General features: G+C 37.1%; 1 protein-coding gene across 13 annotated transcripts in view; it reads right to left on the bottom strand.

The window, feature by feature from the left end:
* ERC1 (ELKS/RAB6-interacting/CAST family member 1) overlaps positions 1-19,072 on the bottom strand; it is a 296,379-nt gene that overhangs the window by 51,811 nt on the left and 225,496 nt on the right. For all 13 annotated transcript variants that reach the window (XM_032208161.1, XM_032208143.1, XM_032208195.1 and 10 more), the window contains one exon: positions 2,575-2,719. In XM_032208161.1, the coding sequence (XP_032064052.1) occupies positions 2,575-2,719 (145 nt within the window). The remainder of the gene's footprint in view (positions 1-2,574; positions 2,720-19,072) is intronic.

Genomic DNA, 19,072 nt, shown 5'->3' with positions numbered 1-19,072 from the left:
CCAGAATTGATTTTCAAAGTCTTCCAGAAGATCCTGATTAACTAGGATCACTTGCCTTTCTTGAACAGCTGTGTTTAATACATCTGTAAATTTAAACGACTTTTCATTCACAATTTCTACCGGAAATTTAGGAATTTCTACTGATGAAGAAGCACAGCAAAATACAAGGCTGTTGACCTGTTTGACCTGCACTAACCAAAGAGGACCACAAGGGCCAAGTACACTGATAACTTGCAAAATGTGGAAAAATGAAATTCCCTTTGACTATATCTGTAATGAGGATCGTGGAAAATTTAATAGCCTCTCTGCTGCACAACCTTCTACTTCTGGAGCTGTTAAATTCTGTACGATTTGAGTTGGTGACCTTAGTGCAGAAAAAGTACATACCAAAGCTGCTGGTATTGAACAAATAAATGTGATGTCATCCCCTATAACTTGGTGAGTTGTCTGTTGATTTAATTACTGTTCCATAAGTAACTTTGAAAAGCTTTTCTTTTAGTAGTATTGAAGGTGGCACACACACAAAAAGGATAAAAGATAATACTTACAACCTTAAGATGTATGATAGATTTTAGGGAGCGTATGTCAAGTCTCTGTTAGGTCAAATAAATATCTCTCAGGTAGAGTTTAAATATAGCACAGATTGTTTATATATAAACATATATTCTGCCTTAGGGACTGGGGATGGACTGGACAATACCTTGCAGTACTTTTATATGTGGTTTTGTATTTGTTCTTATATTCCTTATATGTAATACTCATATCAGGCATGTTTTGAGGAGATTACGATTTACTATTTGCTTTCTTCACAGTTCTTTTTAAGAGAAAGAACAATGACAAGTCTCTACCGCTGATGGCAGTTCTGGAACCAGAAGCTTCAAAGGCATTTGGATATTCCAACAGATTTTTTGAAGAAGTGCTACTGTTTCAAAACAGAGCACGTCAGCCCAGAATTGGTCTCACTTCATGGCAAGAACAAATTCAGGTTAATCTCTTGTGCATTTGAAGTTTATTTTGGAAATGAATTATCCCACACCTATGCACAAAAGCACTTAAAATGGGCATCCTTAAGGGAAATGTCTTTTTAGGAACAGTATATATTATGGGACTTAACATCACTGAAAAATAATGATGTGAACTACAGCAATACTAAAAATCAACTAAGTGAAACCTAAGTCACTACAGATAATCACAACATTAATAAATAAATTGCATACATACAATCTTCGGTAGAAAAAAAATCCCTAAAGATCATTCTGTCTACCAGCCAAGGATAATCAGAAGGAAACTCAGAAGGACAAGTTGCATGAAGTAGCTAGCATTTAAACTCAGGACAAGAACTGCTAATAAAAATTTCCAATTTCTCTTAGAACAAGTATTAACATATACTAAGGCTGTTATGTCTACCAACAATTAAATGAAGAAAATAAGTACTTTACATTGCTGTGAACACTTCTGAATCCCATTTTAGTAGGAAGTCATCTGGATGACAAGTGAAAGTAATTGCAACTGTTGCTCAAAAGTAAATAAGTACACTGTATCTCCCACTCATTTTAAAGCTGTTGTGAAACTATACAATTACTGTTGTAAAATTAAAATTTAAATAATTGCCATCTTAAAAATACACAGCCAGTAACCTACTTGTGTTTCCTAAAGAAGCAGCAGAGAAATCCCTTATTACGGCAGAGACCTGGTTTTGTCTTAGTGTTCTTGACCTCAACAGAAATGATCTGTTTGACAGATGAAATGCTGTGCATGATAAAACTTCTTGAAGATGGAATCAGTGGTATTGAAACAGTTGATACTGGGCTGACAGCAGTATTACATGTTCTTACAGGGAATGTGGCATGGCGCTAACACAGAAGAATCCAACAAAAGTGCTGAAGTGAAAAATCTACCCAGATCCTGGATCTCTTATTGTCAGGGTTGCCTTCTGCTTCCACAGTGTTTTATCAGTAATGTATTTTTCACTTTGCATTTAATACTGAAACAAAATTTTATGGGCTTGAATAGAAACATAGTTTTTCTGATTGTTGTACTAACACAGAAAGGTCTTAGGAACAGGAGAAGGACAGAAATAGAAATGGATCGATCTCCCCACTCACGTGGCCTCCCAGATTCCACTCAAGTAACCAGCATTCCTTTATGAGCTTCTGTCACAGATTAGAAACCACAACAGAGACCGTGTGGTGTAATATGGTTCAATTTGACCTTTATGGCAAGGACAAATTTCATCCATTTATGCTTCCTCCCTGACAAGGCAAATATAGAACACCAAAAGAAGTATCACTCAATTTCCCCGAGTCTCTGGAAGTTAAGAATAAATGTCTTTTTCATTCAGTTTCCTACATAGTGTAGCACGTATACGACAAAAGCAGTGATACAAGGAAACCCCTCTGATTATGGTGGCTGTTTAATTAAAGTCTTCATGCTCAGTAGCTAGTTTGAAATTGTTATTCATGTACTTTTTGTCCCAACAGACAAAGGGATTATGCATTATTATTTCCATCAACCAAAATAATAATGTCACACCAAATTACCAACTGGTTTCTCTCCTATCCCTCCTCTACCCACCTGCTGCTTGAGCTGTTGTACGAGGCGGTCTTTCTCTCGCTTGAGTGCAGCCACTTCATCTTGGGTCTTCTTCTTGGAGGATGAAAGTTCTAGCAGAGCAATATTGGCATCTTTTTCACTAATGGCAGCAAGAAGGGCTTCCTGTCTGAAAAACACAGATACATGATTATCCTGCAAAACTAGGAGCGCTTAACAAAGAACCATAGACATACCATATACCATAAACATTGTAAGAGCATGCAACTCTGCTGGGCAGAAATAAATGTGGTTGTCCCGGTTATGTCCATTGGTGGAGCTGGAAGTCAGACCCAGCTGCCTACCCCAAGGTGATAGTGCTTATAGGATAAGAAAAACATATAATAAAGCTATAATTTTGCATTCGGCTCCTAATTTTTTTTAATAACAACCATTTATTGCTTCTTCAGATGAACATTTTCATTCTTTATAACGTTCTAAACATTTCCAGAATGGACTTTAAGAATGCATACAGAAATACTTGACTAATCGTAAGACTTCCGTGCTAAATTATTGTTAGGTTATGCTGTGTACTCATGCAGCTATTTTAGAAGGAAGGTGGCATGTGACAAGTTTATTGAAATCACTTGAGCAACACAGTGTATTCCCAGAAGCATACAATGACACAGACACTTTTGTGCTACATGACAGATGTTGAAATAGATGCCCTCAAGGATGCTTGATCTATTCTTTGACTTTTTTGTGAGCAACTAACTTAGTGATGAGCTCTTCAGATGCATGTCGGAAGGGAAAGATAGGCATGCTCTCATCACAAACCTTTTTCAGCTTTGCAAAAATGCTGTAAGCAAAAAAAATCTGTAGTAATATAAGAACTTGATATAGAAATAACTCATCACACTCCTACCCAATTGCAAAAAAATTCTCACAAATACCCTTGCAGTTCAGAAACATTTTGTAGATACTGGAAAGAGGGGAGATACAGATAATAATCCTGTCAATAAAATAGCAGTTCTCAAATGTACTCAAAGGATTTCTATATGTTAGGAAAACCAACTATTTCTGCCTTTTGACCTTAATTCTCACCTTTAGGTGCTGTGCTTAAGTAAAGATGTGCAACAGGACATAAAGGAAAAAATTGACCTTATTCTCCAATAGGGGTGGCTTGTCCCCCCTCTCACAACAGAAGTATTCACCTTGTGAAGAAGGGATAGAATAGACATCCTTTCTAACCTTTTGTGGCCATTTGAAAGATGGCATCAGGCAGGAGTGATGAAGAAAGAGGAACTTGGAACTTGCAGCTTTCATATCTACCTTTTCTTTAAAAATTTAATTGCAAATGGAGTTAAAGTTGTAAAGATCCCAAATTCCCAAATAATCCGAATTTTGACCTAATTATATATAAAAAATAGCATATTAATGTTGATAATTCGAGAAAAAAATTTAAAGAATAACCAAAGGTGCTAAAATTATTCTGCTAATCATGTCAACAGTAATTATTATGCTAATGCTGTTGCATAAACGGTTGTTTATTAAAGATATGATAAATGTTAAAGAATCTTAGTGTAAACAATTAAGATTGATGTTAATTATACCATTACATCCTTCTGTTGTCAAGATCTTTTTTTAATCAAGCGTCACCATCACAATCTGGTGATTTAGGATAACAATGGCAAACTGTTGAGGGTAGTATTGACAATCTGCTTTTTCTAATTCATCTATTATCAATCCTTAAGGAGACTAAGTCAGCTTTCTCATTTCCTTTCTGTATCTCCTTTCTAAACAACTTAACTTAATTTTAATCTTAGTTAGGAATTTTTAATTGTGACAAAACAAAAATACTTGCTGGAAAAAGTACTCATCAGGCTCCCTGTGAGCGAAGAGATGACTGAGCAAATTTGAAAAGAATGGGACAAATGGACGCTGCTACCATTTAATATTGATGTCTTAAACATATACATCCAATATATATATCCACAGGACTTTGAAACTGATGGCTTAGAAAGGGAAACAATTGGTACTACTGGAATACAGAAAATTTTATGTTAGATGCTGAAAGCCTCTCCATTTTTATGACCTTGCATGAAAAGATGCATCTATTACTGCCATGTGTCTGAGAATGGGGAGTGAAATAGTTCCATCAGGGAGTTCAGGGCTTAAATCAACGGTATAGGGAGATGCATACCTAAATAAGTAGGATGTAATCAGATAGTTTGCATTGGCTGCAGCTGAGTTTGATGAAGAATTTACTGTCCTGGATAAATACTAATCCCCCCTCCAAACTGTAAGAATAACAGCACATATATTTGCTTCTTGACCTTGCCCTTTTAAAAAGTCCGAACAATAGTTTTTCCTCTTTAAACACCCTCAACACATCATTTTAATAGAATGGGACCAAGCAATATCTACACATGCAGTTATGCTGACAGATCTGAGTAGACAGTAGCCTCTGAGAAACTCAGGGTTGCAACCCTTTAGCCGAGTGCAGCAGTAGCCAGCACAGCACTTTGGACCACAGATAAAGAAGAGTTATGTGAACGGCGTGTGCACTCCACAGCACCAGAGCAGAAGCCACTAGTTTCTGAAGCAGCTTCTCTTAGGAAGTTGTAGGTATGAGACATCCCTTTTGAAAAAACTCTTGTTATTTTTACAGGTGAGAAAAACTTAAATACACATCTCTCACTTGAAAGGTGTGGAGTTTTGCTAAGACAATAGGTGAATTGATGAGATTCATTGATGAGAAAGTTCACTGCTACTTTCACAGCAATGATAGTTGGGAATGGAAGAAGAACTTTTTCTTATGGATTACAGTTTAAATGAGAAGAGGATGATGATGTATGACCTGGCTTCCTTCTGATCCCAGTCTGTGACCATGCTCTTACAAATATTTACACCAGTTAAAGCTGAAGACCTGCACAGGCAGAACATTAAAACAAGCAAACAAACAACAAAAAAAAAACAGTGCTAAGATTTGATCTCTGTTTGTCCCTTCTGTTGGTCCAATGATTACCAGTTTTGCTGAAGTTACCCGTATGCTTGCTCTTGTAAGGATCTCAACTAAAGCCATATATCCAGTATATATGTATATAAAAGCAAAGACAACAACAACAAAAACCCCATGCATTTCAAGAAGAAAAAGTGTGTATTTCAACAGACGAAATTTTTCACTATCTGACAGCAGAATGGAAACATAATGGACTTTCGGTGGCTGGAATTCATCTCTGGATTTATACAAGCATTTCTTGTACATACTAACAGAGTAAGCTTGCTTTAGGTGGACTACCAAAACATCAGAAACTTGACAAATCCTGTTTAGAGGGCACCTAGATATTGCCTAGACTGTATGTAGAAAACACAGCACCTTAAATTATTCCTTGTACTTCATGACACGATACCACAAAGTCAGGCGTTTCTAGATGTTTCAGAATATTTGAAAGATAATCCAAATACATTTATGCTACAGAGAAATACAGATATTCTGGTGATCTAACAGAAATGAGAAGAAGAAAGGAAAAGGTGCACCTCAGAATCCCAGTTTCAGCGTCAAGATTAGAGGTGTGGGAACAACTGATAATGGTTGCACTATTACTGCAACTTTGGTTCTGTTGCTTTTGCTGTATGGAAAAGTATCCAGCTTTGGATGTCTGCCTGAAACATGAAAAATATCAATAGAATGAAGTGACAGAACATGATACACGACCTCTGCTTTTTCTGGCTATCGGTGTCCTGGGAAAGACAGACTGGTTCAGAGTTCTGGTAATTTTCACTTTCTTTAGAGTAATCTGTTTTGATTCTAAAGAAACACTTATTCTTTTAATAGTAAATCCACAATCCTTGCTGATGATTCAGGACCAGAGCCAAGAATATCTCTCTAACAGTATCTATGTAGCCATTACTCTGGCATGGAAATTTGAGGTGCCTCAAATAGCATATAATGCATACCTTCTGCAATCAGATCCTTTGTTGCTCATCTCTACTTAAATGAAAACTCCAGGACCAGGACAATGAGATATGAGAAGCGATCTGTTATCAATTTATTGCTGCATAATACTAATCACAATGGCTTAGAAAAGAAGCATCCTACTATCCAAAACTTCAGTTCTGCATTGTGTGTGAAATGGGATTGTTGGTCAAGAAGTGGGGAGAAAGGAGTTGTGTCTTTCTGAATCTTTTCTGGAACTGATGCAAGATGAAGTTTGAACCAAAATAAGAAAAATATCCTCTGATGTGATACATGCATACTAGCTGTACTTTTTAATTCTACAAGTTAATTGGATAATCTTTAATAAGGGAGAAGTATAAATTTCACTGTCACCTCTGCTGAAAAGGAGACATGTCTGTAATGGTGCACTACTAATGGTGTTCAGCAGAGCCTGGAATTGCTAGAATGCTTCCAGAAGCCAGGAAAGAACAAATATCACCACGTAAAATAAATTTTTTGTGTCTGAAGAGCAATATTAATTTCTAGTAGTTTCCCTTCTCAAGTGCTGCTATCCCCACACAGGCCAGAAAAACTTATGGTAAGAGAAGGTGAGGTTGTAAAAAGGAGAAAATGGGCTGCTGTGAGAAGGGCGTAGTAGCACATGAACAAACCTAGGTCAGAAGTGCTGGAGTCAGTAGTATAGGCTCAACTTCAGCTTAGGTAGCAGTCAGTGGTATAGCCTTTGCTTGGTCTGCATCTCTAGTTTACAACACTGCAAATGTCCTAAGAGGTAGGCAAAGCATGTACTCGTTGCAAAACCCAAGATGGTTGATCTTTTACAATAACGTAGGTTAGGTCGAGTTTCTGTAGCAACTGTAACTCAGCAGGGGGAACACTGTCTTAGGATTCAAGGAAATGGCCTCAAGTCACACCAGTGGAGGTTTAGGTTGGATATGAGGAAGAATTTCTTAACAGAGAGGGTGCTGTCAGGCACTGGAAGGGGCTGCACGGCAAAGTGGTGGAGTTCCCATCCCTGGAGGTATTTTAAGAGTTGTGTGGACATGGCGCTTAGGGACATGGTTTAGTGGTGGACTTGGTAGTGCTAGGTGAATGGTTGGACTTGGCGATCTTATCAGTCTTTTCCAACCTAAATGAGTGCATGATTCTATTTATCCCCCCATTTGGGCAGGTGCTGTAGCCTGTGCCAAGGCTTTACTGCCACTCATAAGCAGTAAGGAGGCAGGAGGCTTTAAAGTGGCCTAACATAGTATTATGAGAACAAGAAAATCTAGTGAAAATAGAATTAGGATGAAGCCTTTTCACTGAATGGGAATTATGACTGCTACAGACTGGAGTTGTACCAAGACAGGTAAATTCAATTCTTAAGAGACAGTGGTGGATATATTCTGAAGCTTGATATGGCAATATAGCTGTCCTCTGGCATACCTCTGGATTCACCCATCAGCTTCCCTTTTCTTAGCATTTCAGCTGGGTCTGAGAGTTCTTACACTTGATACCAAAGACACAGTGATAATGAATGACTCCAACTCTAAGATACAGATGGATTCAGAGGATTAAAATATTTTATGGAAGGTAGTGAAGACTGCAGAGGTGAGAAGTCATTGAAAATTGCCATGATTGAATTCTTCCAATGAGAAATATTCTAAGCCTATAAAGCACTCCTGATGAGGTTGTCCTGTCGCATCTATTGGCTATCCTAATACTTTTGTCGAGACACAACAAAGAACAGTATGCAAAGACACATCTCTTGAATGTAAATGTCTGTTTTTGAGAAGATAGCGGGACAAGATGGCAACAGTTTAAATTTCATCTTGGTTTTCACTATGGGTCTTGAATCAAGGTAAAGCTTTAAGAATGTCCCTCAGCCACAGAAAGCATTTTTATTTTTATTTTTTTTTGATGAAAGCTAAAAAAGAGAACAATATACTATTATACACTTACATATTACTAAGACTGTAGAAATAGAAGGCATTAAGCATATCAGTATTTTCTAAACCTCTCTGCAGCACAGCAGACAGGGCTTAAAGTTATACAACATTTAAATTAAGATGCTGAAGAGTATTATTCTTAAAGATCACTTCAGCTGCAGCGACTTTAGTAAAAATGGCAGGTGCTAGCATCTCATATACCTGTTTACAGAGGCCCTAGAAAAAGACAAACACAGCTGAGATGAGATTTCTCACATGGGTCTGGGTGAGGATAAATAAGTGATCTGCAGCTTGAGTGACCAGGTGTTTGAATGAGCCTGGAAAATGGCAAACTGCAGCTCATACAGATTTAGTTACCAAGAACCACAGCATATTTTTGCAAACGGGGACGTGAGACTTTCTAACTAGTCAGTAACCCTCAGCACTGCAGGACTAATATTCTGGATTCCTAGATAATGAGTTGTAGCAGGATAAGCCAAAGAAGATTTAAAAAGGTTCATCAACAACATTTTAAGTGTTTTAACTACCAGAGTAGCCATGCGTGTTCTCTGGCATACAAATAATAATCACATCAAGATGTCTTTAAATGGTTCCCTATAGCACTTGGTTTTGGGACACCACGTAGTCCTTTACAGCTCTTTCCTAGTGAAGGAGAGGAATCCTTTTGGTAAAACCTTATCAGAAAATGAACTTTATAAGGAGGTTTTAAACTATACAGCACAGTTCTGAGGATGTTAACATAGGAATAATTATTAGCTGTATAATTAGGAGGAATAACAGGCTGCAGTCAACACTTGATGATGCTTCAAAGCATAAATATTTTAAAAATTCATTAAAATAATTTTACATATTTCAGGAAGAACACAAATTCCATATATAAATATTACAAACATATTATCTATGTAATTCCAAATTATGAGATTCATTCCTACATGGAATATTTCTGAAAGTGCAAACTAAATAACTTAAAAGCAGTATTGAGGCCATCTGCAGCATTGATCTTAATGCCACTGAGGACTTGGGTTAATTATATGAAACCTGATTTCATTAAACCCACTCAGGCAGGTACAAGCTCTACAAGCTCACAGCAATCCAGTCAGCTGCTTCAACGGAGACTGTTGCTCTTCTGTGAGGAATGACTGACCTGCCAGGGTTCTCAAGTTGGTATATTAGGATAAACTGTAATTATGCCTGGAATGCCTTTAGTATGCAAGGTTTAGATGTAGAAAGGTTTTGCTATTTTATAAACTGTTTAGTCTCCAGCTGTTCTGCCATCAGTCTCCACAGAAAGAAAGAGCTACTAGTTGGACAGTACTTGCTTCAGTTGTGTGATTTTAGTTCACAGCATTTACTCAAAGCCTACAGCAAATGCTGATCGAACTTCTAATGTTTTTCTATCACAGATATTTTTAAGACTTAAAATGGCAAATCGCCATTAAAATAAGAACTATATTATTTGCATATGAATTAAAAACACCCTTCCCTTCAAAGTAACAACATAAAAAAATATCAGACAAAGAGATTCTGATAAAATTTCCAGTTTTATGTCAGATAGACAGTTAGGCAGCAGCTTAGAACATAGAAGTGTTAGGACACAGTATTTAGTAATTTCATAAGTTTAGTAGAACAATACTGTTTGGCTGAGTGACATTTGATAAACTATTAAAAAGTAATTACCAATATAATACACAAAACATCTGACCCAATGGGATGGTTATCCTAGCGTTAATGCCATATTTTTCATAATAAACTGTGTCAATGCATCTGCAATGGTAGTTCTAAACTCAGCGTTTTTTTCCCCACTTTTTTGTCTGGTTACAGAATATCTTCAGAAAATTAAGAAACTTAGACTGCTCTGGACCACATAGAGAGAATTCCAGATTATGACACTCTGAGGCCCTGGCAGCTGGAACCCACCATCCTGCCACTCTGTTTACTGCACCTGCAGTACCTCTTAAGGTAGGAAGCAGCTCACACAAAGTTCTAGATACTAAAGTTAGGTTCTTAAACAGCTTGGACAAATACAGACAGGAAGATCAGAGAACACCATTTTAATATACTAACAGACCAGCACTTTATTTGAAAACAGCTGCCAAATGCTGCACCAGCTATAATTTCATCAGCATTTAAGATGCTGCCATACAAAAAACACAAAGAAGGAGCACAAACCCCTATTTATCTAAAAGAAACAGTAGCAACATCATGCTGCAATAAGGTGGGAAAAATGCAATATACTACCTGTTCTTTTAATTACAGCTGGCAGTATTCAAACCTCAGGCTGGAATTAATTTGGGAAATTAATTTGGAAATGGCAAAAAAAAAAAAAAAAAAGCAATTACTTCGGGAAATTATTTTTCCAAACACAAACATACACCCTCAATCAAAGGGATAATATTTCTTTCATTCTTGTACTTCCTTTCTGAATCAACAAGTTACCTTTGTCTTGTGTGGACAGCATTTCCACAGTCTCTCAACCCCATGATCTAGATTGTCACAGCTGCCATATTTACTCATGGCTTACAGAAAACACTAATCAAGATTTTACAGCTTTTCTATCACAGACATTTAAAATGTGATAGATTCAAATTTAAAATGCCTGTGATATAAAATAGCAAATTACAGTGATAATAAGAACTGTATTCTGTAAGAAAGAATTCAGATAAACTGAGAAAAAAAATCAGAAGTCATTTGCCATCAGCATATTGAAGCCTCCTGAATTTACACCTTTTCACTGTTCTCTTCAATGTTATCACATACAAGTGAACACAACTGGAAAACAAGAGATAAACACGTACATTCTTTGTGACTGCAGTTGTGTGGTCACAAGAGATGCTCCTTTAATTTTCTATTGCACGAATAGTGTGATAATAGCAAATGTTGCCTTTAGAAACAGGTAGCATTATCATTTGTGCCACACTTGTTAAAAAAAAAAAAAATGTTGCTAATATCATATTTGGACTTTTCTATGCAACTTTTCTCTAACATCCTAAATGCTTAGAATCACAGAAGCATCATAGTCATGCTCACGTCTCAACTCTGAGTACTCAGAATTTCAGTACAGCTCTTTACTGTGCCTGCCAATGGTTCCAGAAGAAATTTGAAGGTTTTTGCGGAGGGATTTTTCAATCAACTCCTAGTTTACTGAACTATTTTTATTGATTAATTACTCCAGTGAGAAAGGGGCTGCTACACACAGCTGCTAGACTGAGTATGAGCCTTACCTACTTGCCTCTGAAGAGTGGTAGATTCTGAAGATGGCACATTTTAGAATCCTAACATTTGATATTATAAGTGATTTGTCCTATAAAGAGTAGTAACTATCCTTGTTTGACCAGCCTTCCGTGTAGAAACCAGAGAGGAGGCAGATGTACTCACAAGGCTTCTGAGTTCCACAGAGCTGACTTTTCTGAGAGGGAATTCCTTGCACTGTCTGCCTTCTTCTATAGTTTAACAGCAGTCCAAATAGAGCATAAATTAAGGTATAATTTCCATCCAAGCAATGCAGTCCACCAGAATATGTACAGCAGATTTTGAAAAATGACGTTATAAGAAAGGCAGCTCTTGTTTCTTTCCTGTGACACAGTAAAGTACAGGTTGAGCTTTGGCTTAGCGTGTGGTTTCACAATCAGCTTAAGCTGACATAAGACAGGGCTCTTGTTGAAGAAGATGGTTCCTTTTCAGGTTCCTGCTCCCTCCCTGGTGTCAGCACTACTGACTGTGTATCCCTGAAACCTGTTGATCCAGTTAAAACTTCACCCTGGCTAAATAGGAGAAACCAAAATCTGTCCACAGGTTCCTTATCCCTACAGGAGCTCAAGACACTGCTACAGCATCAAGGCTAGTACAGTCTGAGCTTAAGAATAAAAGTGAATCATGCTATTCACATTGATTATAACACATCAAACAACAAGAAGTGCTAAGGTGAAAACAATTGTTCTTTAATTAATTATGTCTGTGTGAATCACCCTCCAGGTGAAAGCTGGTAGAAAGAAATTTCAGCTGTGTCAGTCAACAATGATTGCAATACTGCGGTCTTGGTGTGGTCTTTGATCCTGTGAAAAGATCAAGCCATGACTTACAACATAGTTGGATGAAGAAACTATCCAACCTACAGACTTGAATCAAAGATTTTAACTGATGGAGAATTGACCTCCTTGCTAAATGACTATCATGACTGTTATTTCTGGTTGGTGTAATTATCACTTACTTTTGCATCTGTCTTATTTCCATAATTGATTTACTCATTCCAATATGTCATCATGCCTTCTTTTCTTTATATTTTATCAGTCTGCTCACTGGAAACTAAGGTGAAGGCATTCATTTACTTTCAGTATGATATGTATAGTGCTGCTAATCCCAGCCCTGTCCCCACTGCATTGTGAGTTCCACTTCTTTTCCTGATCTTTTTATTTCATACATATAAAATGTCTTATTATTTAATTTCCTTTGGATAATATAATACAACATTAGTTATGACAATTCTCACTTTATTCCTATAATGTCTGCCTCCAAAAAACAGCTCTCTTTCTTGGTTATTTTTTAAGGTGATGTGCATACTGCTGCACACTCCTAATTTTGTTTGGATGCAGATAGACAGTCAATTAGGTTTGTAATTCTTCCTTACACTTTCTTCTCTTTGTTTGGGATGCAAAGACCTCAAAGTTTTGTTGGACTTTTCATTTATAAACTCCCTTCTTCCTTTACACTCAAATCCTTGAGTTCCTCTGTTCAATTTACTTGCAAATACTCTTATTTTTTCAAGTATTTTGTACAGCTTTTAAAAATTTAAATATATGTATACTCAATTCATGGTCACTCCAGCTGAAGTTGGTTTTGTTGATGATTTCCTCTCTAGCATCATCAACACTAATTACCATCCTGAAGTCTTTAACAACGTTACTTTTTGGTGATCAAGTAAATATTTTGTCAAGAAGTGCAGCAATTTCTCTGATTTGTATCCAGTAATTAATGTCTGAGAAAAAACATGTTTCTCCATTGCTATTTACCTCTACCACACCTCTATGCCTAAAGTCAATAGCAGGCTATCATCCACTCCTTTTATGGTCCTTAAGTTATTAAGTCCTCATACTGTCACTTTTTTTTTCTTTTAAATTTCCTCAGAATCTCCTGTATCTTTAATGTATGCCTACCATTTCTAGGTTTCCTGAACAACTTCTACACACATTCTAGCTGCGCATACTATCCTATTATCCATTAATTGCCATTATCCTGGTGACATCTGGTTTCATTTTACATACCAGATGTGTAGAGCTACTTCTTTTTGTTGTTCTTTCACAAACATCTCAATTTTCCTCTGCTCTTCAACAAATTTTCTCTCTACAGTTACAGACTTCTTTCATTACTTACTGACTATTTGATGACCAACCTGGATACATCTCTCCTAAATTCCTCCTCCTTCTTTGAGGGTTCTTTTGTATGCTTGTGCAAGCCTTTCTTCCAGAACCACTTTGTTTCATCTCTAAAAGATATATTTCCTCTCAGGTCAAACACAGCTTATGGGATTGTTTACATTACCACTGCAAAGGGTGTCTTAGCATTTGGTGATAGTAACTACGGCAGCACTAATGCTGACATCTGTTCCATCCTAATCCTAACACTTACTACCTGTACTTCAGGCTTTTCTCGTTGCTGCTGCTGCCCAGGGGATGGATTGAAAAGGGAGTATAAAAACTGTCAAGTGCCTGGATATGGCTGGGGATAGCAGCATCAGACAAAAAAGATGATAGATCATTCAACACTGAGGCATCACTTTGCTTTCTGCTCGTGGTAGCTTCAATGACTGCTGTATTAGTGCTTAAAAAAAAAAAAAAAGTGTTTCTAAGCAAATAGAAGTTGTTGAAAGGTTCAAGGACAGGAATGGAGCAGTTGTCAGTGGTTATGGATAAAATTTGGATATGCTTAGTTCTGTAATTGCAACAGAAGAGGCCTGAGAAGTTTCATTTCCTTTCTTTTTCCAGACCAAGGTAGGTGCAGCTACTTGCAGACGCTCAGTGCAGATTTGTTTGAATTGGCATTACAATATATTCTGATGAGTTCTGAAGATAAACAATTTTCCAGATGCTTACACTAAAGCAGCTGGCATTCAACAGTACGTAGGAAGCATCCCACCGTCTTCTGTTTTTATCTCTATCCAGTCCCAGTTCTGGGGAAGAATGAGAAGAAACTGAAGCTATATGCTGTAAAACAGTTTAAGAGACTGAGTATGCATGTTCTGCTCCAAAATAAGTGCTGTTAAGCCTGATCTAAACCTTGAAAATAGACTCTTGACAACCCTTTATTATCAGATCCCTGCTCATCATGATATATGATGTTGTACAAAGCTTTTTTTTTTTCACGTACAGATTTAAGGTTTTATAAACAGATTAATGAAGATCAATAATCTCAAAATAAGCTGTTATTGTCTATGTTTTATAATGAGAAACAAGTGCATAAAAATTAAGCAACATGTTGAAAGTGACAGTAAGTCATTCATGTGTGAGGGAATTTGAAGAACAAACAAGCAAACCACCACCATTTTAGCACATATTCCAGTTCACAACACCTTTTCTATTGAGCAGATTTGAAGTTGTGTTTATCCTTTACTTTAAAACTACATGAAGCACCCATGAAAATCACTTCATTGAAGAAACATTATCACATGTAAATGGACCTCTAATATCTTAGAAAAAGTAAAAAACTCAGATTTCAAGCATATGAAATAGAAAGGAATATGATTGCCTTAAAACAAACTTAAACCTGCTTGCTATCACAGAGTCCATCTCTCCAGAAATCTTGTCTGCATATAGATAACAGAAGGCATGGGAGTTTCCATTTAAATAAATTCTTGCTTGTTTTGATATAGATGCCCTTTAATTGGTTGTACAATTGCTAAGAAGTATAATTTGGCATCTGCTTAGGTGTAAGATTTGTGGCTAGGTTAATTTCTTGCAATAAAAATTCTTGCTAAATTCCGAGTTGTTTAACTTCTGTCTGCTTTACAGAAGAATTAAACATATTTTCTAAGGCTGATCTCAGGATGAGAAGGTTAAGGCAGACATTTGAGCATGTTGCAAAGAAGAGGACTGCTTTCTAGGTTACAGCTTCTTCATTCTAATAGTATTATTTACAAAATATTAGACTTCTATTGGTTCTTTATAATGTCTAAACTATTTTAAATGATAAAATTAAGACAGACAAATTTGTTACAAGAATACACAATGGAGATTTACACTCAGTTGTATAGAGATTCACAGGGAACAATGGCAGAAAATAATTGAGGCAGGGTGATATGGACAACTTTTGATCCTGAGACTATCCTTAAGTAATGAGTATTTTGCATAACACCGGGGAAAAAAATCTGAGCATTTTCTGAGGTATATGGATCAATGAATGTATAAAAAAGTATAAAGATGCTTTATGTAGAAAAAATCTTTTAAAAACTGAGATGGAAAGACCACCAACACATCTAACACAGGTGTGAGATTTTTAAAGCTAACAACTGCTAACTGCAGAACACATAAACAAGCATAGTCAGTTGAAATAGAAACATGACTAAGTGTTTAAAACAGAAATGGAGCTGAGAGTTAAGATCTATTCTTCATGCCTATCACTGGTGGTCTGACAAAGAGCACATCATCTAACCGCCTCTGTAAATACACAGTACAGTGACATCCTGAGCTGAAGAGTCAGGTGTTGGTTTTTTTTTTTTTTTTTTTTTTCTCTCTCTCTCTTATTTATTTATTGTTAGCATTAAGGAAAAAGGGGATTACCAAAATCTTGCACACCTAAAGCTGCCTTGTTTTTTGCTAAGAGCACCATGATTTTCACTTCTTCACAGAAGAGGCTGAAAGCGCTACACAAGGTCACAACACCGAAGCAGTGAAGAAACGCCTGAGGAGCAAGAGGATCCCCCTATCGCCAAACCCCTCGCAGACACACAGCACAGAGCTCTCGGGCAAGACAAGTGAAACTGCCCGCTCCGAGCAAACTCACTTTATGGATTTATGGCAGCCTCTAGTTAAAGCCCATCTGGGTTGGATGGGGGGGCCGGGACGACCATGTGCTGGTTACATTTTTGCCATTCCTGCTGCGGTATGGCATGAATAAATCACAGGGCTGAGGTCAGAACAGCCAGCCCATAAAGTGATTCATGGACCCAGCAGCACATTCCCCTAGGACTATGTACTTTATTACAGTAAACCTCAGAACAAGATACAATTTCCTGTCTCAAGGAGCAGCCTTTAAATCAGGACACCTGGACAGCCCTGCAACCACTTAAAGAAACAATAGGCCTCAGCCCCACCGCTGCCTCACGCTGGCCTGCGCTCGCCCCAGGCCTGTTGCGTTCGACACTAAATACAACCTCGAGGAACAACCTCCTTCCGCAACACATCACGGGGGGACGAGACTGTGGAGTAAACCTTCTGATACCATCCTGTTCTTCAGACGTAGCTTCCTCACCCAAGAAATGCACATTCTCCAGCTGTTACTTCTCTTTCCACTTGAGCTTTTAGTTCTCTTCTGTGCTGTCAGAATTTGACCCAAAACGTTAAGACAGCAAAGAAACTTGAAAGGTAATTCACTTGTTTCTCTACTAGTGAGCAGATCCTTCACTCACAGCATTACTTATTTGGAAGCTGAAGAACCTGCTGTGCAATTTCAGTTACAATACGGATGTTCTCCTTGCAGTCTAGGGCACTGATCTGACTTTTGGTTTTGGCACCTGGAAAGCAACCCAAGTGGTGACAGAGATTATGGTATTGTTAGGCTTCTGAAAACTCACAGTTTCACCTAAGAGTAATGTTGCCTCCTATGCCACAAGTTACGTTTTCAGGAGAAAGAATAACAGAAAACTCATTTTAAGCCAAGAAACAAAGCACTGGTTATTTTCTGCTCTAATTATCCTGAGGAGCCCTGTTTCTTAACACTGAAATCCCATAAACCTCTTGGCTGCAGAGGAGCAAGCTGTCACTGACCTGACTTATATTCTTATAGTCCCTTGGACTTGTCGTGCCTTGGTTAGGCACATGCTGGATGTATTTTTGCTGTTCTCCTTAGAAACAACATGAAAAATTGAAAATGGAGGCTTCCCATGTCCACACAAATTGTGGCTACTAAAGTTGGACAGAAGAAAATCTGCTTTGCTCCTTCAAATCCATAATGGATCATATGAAAGAAAGTTTCACACAGGTATACTTGTTCAGCAGACATCATTCAATGAGGAACGTGAATAAGAAAAGAGAAGGAAGCTTCCTTCCAAGCATTTCATGGCTATGGTCATTCTGTAGAATCACTCTGCAAATAGTGGAAGAGATCCTGATTATTTTCACCCATCAAGTTTCTTTCAAATCTTAAAATTGTAAACATAACAAGGTAACATTTCCTGAGAAGCTGCCTCATAAAAAACAGCCAGGAACATAAAGCTTACACATACTGAAACACACCTAAAAGACTTGATGACTTGCAGAGAATGAGACTTTAAGAGAAAGTGATAGAGGAGAGAGAGTTTTACGGAAATTTAGGGGAGAATTCAAACACAGGAAGTAAAGAATGCTATTGAAATGATCAATGTAGAAAAAAAAATCTAGATAAGGAAAGAGAAGGATCGGTAAAGCAGATGTAAGTAATACTAAACTCATCAGATTTGTCCAGGATGGAACCCTCACGAAGCTATTTGCTTCATGATTACTTTTCCTACAAGTGAAAACAGTTATGTAGAAAACTACTTCCACCACCTGCTTATTTTCTTTTATTGTACTTAAAGGATATCCTTCACTGTTGTAGATTGTTTCAGAGCTTACAGCAAGCAGAATCAAGGCTTATTCATAGATTTTATCCTATACGATTTCCTGTACAGAACAAATACTTACATCGTATTCAGTTACTCCCACTGAACCCAGTGACTTGCTCTGGAGGATAAGAAAATCTCAGAAAGACAACCACTTGTGACTGAAAGCCATGAAGAATTAACTGTTATTCCTCTGAGTTTGTCCCAGTGGTTAGTCGTTTCCAGTGTCAAAAAGTCAGGTCTCTTGCTAATCCTATTTTTTCTGGCTTCATTTGCTAGATACTGATCCTTGTTTTGACTGTTTGCTGGAATAAACATTATTTTAATATCATTATTATTTCCTTTCTAGACATTAGAACTCTACAGAATATCATGATAACCAAGAACTTACCATAAAAGTAAAATTCATATTCTATTCCTAGTCATTAATCCTACTTTTATATAGCCAAATTTCTTTTGCAGCCAATGTCACACTGCATTTTTCCATAACATCCCAGTATCTTTTCCAAGCCATTCCTCTTAAAACAGTGTATAATATTTCCGTATTATTCTAATTTATATCCCTAGTATTCAGACGCACTTTGTGTAAATGCATTCACATTAAAAGAAGCAATTTAAATTGTTATACATGACTTTTTAACATTAGGTAATGTTATGATGTTTTATTTATCATCTGCAGTTTCTACTGACTGTTATTTTACACTTATTTACAGCTCACGAATAAAATGATTATTAGCATCAAGACTAGTACCAATATTAAGGAAGCTCAAACATAAATAGCTCTACTTAATTTTAATTGTAAATGGTAAATACTGATAACGCTCACTTTAAGAATATCGTCTATTCAAAACTAATAATATGATGGTA

Source organism: Aythya fuligula, chromosome 1, assembly GCF_009819795.1.
Source record: "Aythya fuligula isolate bAytFul2 chromosome 1, bAytFul2.pri, whole genome shotgun sequence".
Classification (NCBI taxonomy): domain Eukaryota; kingdom Metazoa; phylum Chordata; class Aves; order Anseriformes; family Anatidae; genus Aythya; species Aythya fuligula.
The sequence above is the reverse complement of the archived record's forward strand: the minus strand, read 5'-3'. Positions and strand labels throughout refer to the sequence as shown.